Here is a 6,501-nt window from a genome sequence, read left to right on the forward strand (position 1 = left end):
CCCCCCCCCCCATCAATCATTCAGAGCCGTGGAGTCCATCCAGGACCAGCCAACCATCTCCCAGGCCTGAAGGCCTGCCGTGGCCATCTCTCCCATGATCCTCTGGGACAGTTAGCAAGGTGCTGGAAGAGCCAGAAGCCAGCCTCACAAACACAATAAGAGGCCCTGAACACTGAGCTGAGGCCTCCTGGTACATGGAGGACCACAGACATCCAATTCATCAAAAAGCTGCTACACGATAAGGACACTCAATGATTGTATTTGAATTTAAGTGTGTACCAAACCAAATACTCTTTTTTAACTTAGTAAATTCCAACTTTGCTTCTAAAACAAAACAATTCTATTCCATGTTAAATTGGCAAACTTACTCTTTATTTTTTTCTTTTTTGAGACAAGATCTTACTACATAGACCACAGTAGCCTCAAACTCACAGACATCCATCTGCCTTTGACTCTCAAGTGCTGGGATCAAAGGCATGTGCTTCCCACCACAGCAAATCTATTTTCATTTCTCCTCCCCCCGCCCCAGGGTCTATAGCTCTGCGGAGCAGGCTGGCCTTGAACCCAGAGATCTGCCTGCCTCTGCCTGAGCGCTGGAACTGAAGGTGTGTGCCTCCATTGCCCGGGGCAAATATATTTCTGATGAACCTTTAAAAGTACCTACCATCTGGGTAATTAAAATCAGCACTCCAGGAATTATAGTCAAAATGAAAAGCAGACAAGTATCCCAAGGAAGAAAGCCTTACACATAGGTGCAGCCTCTGGCAGCCATGATGTTGAGGATAGGGAAGGTATAGATGATGAACCGCAGCTCCTTGTGTGGGAGGAGTGAGTATAAAGCCACGAATCCCAGGCTTGGCAGGGCTAGTGCATAGGTCCTCCTGTCCATTGCACCCAGAGGTATGAAGAGAAGGCTGCAGCCCAGGCCTCGGGGCAGGGCTGAGTAGAAATACCACAGGAGTGGGGAGGTCTTCAGGTTAGGGTTAAGGAGGCATGGATTTATCAGAGACTAAGTTACTGTCCCCTTAATGGAACTAAGGATGGTTACAGCATGAAGGCCCAAAGTCAGTCAGGCCAAAGGACGCAGCAGAGACCTGCCTAGGAGGCATGGGGATCTTGGGCACAGCACACCCTTCCAGCTACAGTGTAACTGAGGGCCCATAAGGACTATGGGAAATGCTTTAGCTCTTCTTCCTCTCTTGCCGGTCCTGATGGAGGAGGATGGTATGGTATCACGTGGTAACTATGCTACCCTTGCTTACCGTGAGACCATCCTCAGTTCGTACACTGTGTAAACATTTTAAAGAGCAGCTACCCTGTGGACTATGGCTTTGACTAGGTGATACAAGGGGAGATCTTGCCACAGAGTCCCAGGTTCGTGCCATAGGAGAAGCTCCTGCCCTGACCCTCACCCAGCCACCCAACCTGTGCCAGACTGGTTGTCTGACTGCATAGAGGCCAGGGTCCTGGGGCTGACTAGCCCATGCACTCCTTCCCTAATACTGAAAGGATACGCCCCAGTTGGAACTTTTGTTCAGGACAGTGTTGTACCAAAGCACCACTCCTTCTGGCCATACAAGGTATCGCCAGAAATAGGAGTCCACGGCAACTGTCAGCCCTAATAACAGAACAGAAGTGTCCTCGGTAAGGAACATGGCCAACTATAAAATTCAAGCCTCGACCCACACGGGCGCTGTGCTTAGCTCCTCCACAGAGTGCTGCTGGCCACAGAAACTGCCAGCAGCTTCCCATAAAAGGAGCTGATGGGGTGTGACACCATCTCTCATCAAGTATCTTCCCCAGTGTATGACATAATGCCCCCCTCCTGTCCGTCCCAGCAGCCTGAAGGACAGTGGTGGATTCAGGCTTCCAAGCAGAAGCTCCCTTTAGGACAGAAACGGCATGTTCTACTGTTGCCAAAGATCAGATCATCTTGTTTACATCTTTTTTTAAAAAAAGGACTAGGGCTGGTGATATGGCTCAGCAGGTAAGAACACTGACCACTCTTACGAAGGTCCTGAGTTTGGATCCCTGCAACCACATGGTGGCTCGAAACCGTCTGTGATGAGATCTGATGCCCTCTTCTGGTGCATCTGAAGACAGCTACAGTGTATTACGCTGGAGCGAGCAGGACCGGAGCAAGCAGAGGTCCTGAGTTCAATTCCCAGCAGCCACATGATGGCTCACGGCCATCTGTACAGCTACAGTGTACTCATACAGTGCATTGTGATGAGAACACAAACACACACACTAAAAAAAGTGAAGTGTAATAAAAAACAAACCTCAAGAGTTGAGGCAACAGTTTAGTAAACTTCCCTTGCAAGCAGGAAGACCTGAGTTCTATACCAGAACCAGAGAAAAAGCCAGAGATAGGTCAGGAATGGTGGTGAGTGCCTTTACTCTAAGCACTAGGGAGGCAGAGGCAGGTGGATGTTTGTGAGTTCGAGGCCAACCTGGTCTACAGAGTGAGTTCCAGGAGAGCCAGGGCTATGTAGAGATCCTGTCTCAGGAACCCCCCACCCCAACACACGCACATCCGTCCAGGTATGAGGCTGAAGCAATTAAATGGTGGCTAACAACTGTCCATAACTTCAGTTCCAGGGGATCTGATACCTTCTTCTGGCCTCCATAGGCACTAGGTACACATGTAGTACACAGAAAAAAACATGCAAGCAAAATACCCATATACCTAAAACTGAAATAAATAGATCTCAAAAAAACCTAGGAACAAACCAGGTGTCTAATCCAAGGAATGACATTGAAATGGTAAGCCAGCCCCAAACAAGTTTCCTTTTATAAGGTGCCTTGGTCATGGCGTGTCCTCACAACAACAGAACAGTAACTAAGACAGTAGGATTCTGTCTCAAAATACCAAAATCCAAAACTGAAAGAAATACACATAGACAAACCCGAGATGCCAACTTGCCTAGACAGAGAATCCCGGCCGGGATGGCATGCCGGAGCAATCTGGCCACAGACATTCTTCTTTCGTACAAGGTCAGCAGCAGCATAATGCCCAGCAGCATGCCCAGCTCAGCCCTGAAGCCAATAATGACAAAGGCTGAGAGCCAGACAAAGAGGGCCCACCTACGCTGCAGCCAGGCTGTGAGAGCTGGCAAAACTGCAAAACACAAAACACACTATAAGGGGGACTCGCTTTCTTATTATAAAACACACATACAAATCACTCTGTGGGGGGCTGGAGTGATGGTTCAGCAATTTAAAACTGGCTGTTTTCGAAGAAGACACTCCCAGAACCCACAGGGCAGCTCACAACTACAGTTGCAAAGGACCTGATGCCCTCTCCTGGCCTCTGCAGGTACTGTACGCACATTATGTGCTTAAACACATACGGAATACTCATACACACAAAAGCTTAAATAAAACAGAGAACTATGTCCCAAAATACTAAAACCCAAAATGCACACAGACAAACTCCGGAGAAGCCTACTTGCCTAGACAGAATGTATGCTAGGATGGCACGCAGGCGCTTCAGGGTAGTCTTCTCTACAAGTACCAGCCCTGAGTACAGAGAAGCCTGCTTCCAAAACAAGAGACCCTCGGCAGTTTATGAGGAGCCCATGTGTGGGGGACAATGCAGTGGGCAGATACGTATATACTGTGAGGGGTCAGAAGGCAGAGTCTGAAGCTACATACCCACAGCCAGGGCCAACACGTTGGGGAGTGTCCTCGTACAGTAGAACATGAGATGAAACTGTGTGGCTGATATCCAGCAGAACATGACAGCTACGGTGGCCCCGAACTGCTGTCTTACTTCCTTTTGTAATGTCCAGAGTCCAAAAATCACACCAAGCCCAAGGACTCCTCTGACTAAATGAAATGAGCAAAAAAGTCATTGATGTGAGTGACCCAACAGGAAACACAGATGAAGCCAGGGGCTCTTTGAGTGTCACTTGCAGTGGCAGTCAGTGACAATATGCAAGAGATTACGTATGAGTTCACATTTGTACCAGAAGTGGCCATGGGGCCTGTGTTTGCACGGAGCCCTACACCAACCAAGCCTCTGACTTCCTTTCGGCCCTGCAGCCCTGGCTGGCTGTTTGCTGAGGTATGTCATGAGGATTTTAGTAGAGTCTAAGGGACAGCTCCTGCTTGCTTGTCCCAAGTCTGGCTGCAAGGCTACCCGATCCCATTTCTACCCCACCTGTGATCCTGTGATGTCACAGCTCTCACCCATGTGAGGCTCTTACCTATCAGCTGAGAATAAAATTTGGATACTTCCAACAGTGAGAACACGTAAACCACCGGGCTGGAGAACACCGCAATCAACATTGGTCCAAGGAACGTCCTGGGAACAACTCCAGGAAACTCATGGTGGTCATACTGCAAGGAGAAGAGTGGTCAGCACACGGGCTGGGCGAGGAAAGCCTCAGTTCAGTGCAATGCCTCACCTTGTCTATATCCAGCTGGTGGTACAGAAGGTCGTGTGTAGCCTGTAGGTTGAAGCTCTCTTCTACCTTGGTGTAGGGACAGGCAATGAGGTGGATGGTTGCTACAGTGACCAAAAGCCCCAGAAGCAACAGTGACCGCCTGCCTGACGATTTCTTGCCAGCCATGTAGAGCTTTAAACTTCATGTACCTTCATAGAGACAAAGACAAGTAACACTGTCACCTTACACGTTCAGATAGTCCAAAAACTCGGCTCGAGGTTACACTGGTAAGATGTGGAGAAGAAGCACAACACCCCTTGAGATGGCTAGTCTGTCAACTTGATTGACCACATTTGGAATTAACTAAAATCCAAGCAGCTGGGTACCCCTGTGAGGGTTTTTTTTATTAAGTAATCTCTTAAAGTAGGAAGATCCATCTTTAATCTGGTCACAGCTTCTGCTGGCAACCTCTACAAAGGCCACGGAAGAAGGAAGCTTGCTCTTTGCCTGCTCACTCTCTTGGTCTCACTGGCAAAGCCATTCCTTCATTGACAACGGCACCTACTTCTTCAAGATTCTAGTGTATACTGAAAACCATCTGAAAGAAACATCCAGCCTCTGGATCCAACTACTGGATTCTTGGATCTTCCGTTCATAGGCAGCCATTATTGGACTAGGACTAGCTAGACCATAGTCTGTAAGCCACTCTAATAAATCCCATGTATATATGTGTGTGTGTATACATATATATGTGTATGTGTGTGTATACATATGAACATACACATATACATATATATCATTCTATTAGTTCCAGTCTTCTTGAGAGCCCTGACCAATGTACCTTTTAACTTTTTTAAAATTATTTTTTATGTATATGAGTGTTTTGCTGGCATATATGTCCAGCCATCTGATTCCTAGAACTGGAATTACAGAGTTGTGAAGTGCTATGTAGGTGCTGGGAATTGAATTTTGGTCCTCTAAAAGATCAGTCAGCACTCTTAACAAGTGTTGTCTCTCCAGCCCCAACCCCTTGAAATATAATGCTCATAATTCCTATTGTCTTAGCTAGGGTTTACATTTCCGTGATAAAATACCACACTGGAGAGCTACTTGAGGAAAAAAAGGGTTTATTTCATCTTTTTTTAAAAATTTATTTATTTATTAGATGTAAGTACACTGTAGCTATCTTCATACACTCCAGAAGAGGGCATCAGATCTCATTACGGATGGTTGTGAGCCATCATGTGGTTGCTGGGATTTGAACTCAGGACCTTCTGAAGAACAGTTGGTGCTCTTAACCGCTGAACCATCTCTCCAGCCCCAGGTTTATTTCATCTTATGGCTTACAATCCAAGGAAAACAAGAGCAGAAACTCAAGGCAGGAACTTGGAAGGAGCTGATGCAGAGGTCAAGGAGTGCTGACTACTGGCTTGCTTGCTCCCATGGCTTGCTCAATCTGCTTTCTTATAGCACCCAGGACCACCAGCTCAGGGGTGGCATCACCCACAGTGAACTGGGCCCTAATACAACATCAATCACAAAAATTCCCCTTTATGATAGGTCCTGCATGAAGGCCTATCATAAAGACTTCAGTGGCGTATAAATAAGCCACAGTTTGCACTTGCTTATTCCAAGTTTGGTTGCAAGGCTATAGTGAGTCTGGCCAACACTCCACCACACCTGACTATGCCCAGCTGTATTGGACCCAATAAAAAAAGTACTGAACTGAAAAAGTGTGATGGTTGACTAATTAGGCTATGAAACAATATGTACATAAAGTTCCCAACCCCACAAAAAACCACACTGGGACATGGTGATGCACACTTAGTGATTCCAGTACTTGGGACACTGAGACCGGAGGAACAAGAGTTCTAGGACAACCTGGACAAATTGTTAAGAGCACACAACCCTGGTTTGGTCCCCAGAACCACATAAACCCCAGTACATAGATATATGTGTGTATTCCCAGCACCTAGGAGGCAAGAGGATCAAAAGTTCAAGGTCATCCTTGGTATTACAAGACCCTGTCTAAGCTGGGCGGTGGAGGCAGAGGCAGGCGGATTTCTGAGTTCGAGGCCAGCCTGGTCTAAAGAGTGAGTTCCAGGACAGC

General features: G+C 47.2%; 1 protein-coding gene across 2 annotated transcripts in view; it reads right to left on the reverse strand.

Moving 5' to 3' along the window:
* Alg12 (ALG12 alpha-1,6-mannosyltransferase) overlaps positions 1 to 6,501 on the reverse strand; it is an 11,995-nt gene that overhangs the window by 4,128 nt on the left and 1,366 nt on the right. The window contains exons 2-7 of one of the 2 annotated variants that reach the window (XM_031352286.1): positions 4,413 to 4,600; positions 4,212 to 4,344; positions 3,658 to 3,831; positions 2,927 to 3,121; positions 1,515 to 1,618; positions 747 to 970 (exon numbers count right to left, since the gene is read on the reverse strand). In XM_031352286.1, coding sequence (XP_031208146.1) covers positions 747 to 970; positions 1,515 to 1,618; positions 2,927 to 3,121; positions 3,658 to 3,831; positions 4,212 to 4,344; positions 4,413 to 4,577 — 995 coding nt within the window. In that variant the 5' untranslated portion in view covers positions 4,578 to 4,600. The remainder of the gene's footprint in view (positions 1 to 746; positions 971 to 1,514; positions 1,619 to 2,926; positions 3,122 to 3,657; positions 3,832 to 4,211; positions 4,345 to 4,412; positions 4,601 to 6,501) is intronic. The other variant, XM_031352295.1, reaches the window with a different exon arrangement.

The sequence above is a fragment of the Mastomys coucha genome, unplaced genomic scaffold (genome assembly GCF_008632895.1).
Source record: "Mastomys coucha isolate ucsf_1 unplaced genomic scaffold, UCSF_Mcou_1 pScaffold11, whole genome shotgun sequence".
NCBI lineage: Eukaryota > Metazoa > Chordata > Mammalia > Rodentia > Muridae > Mastomys > Mastomys coucha.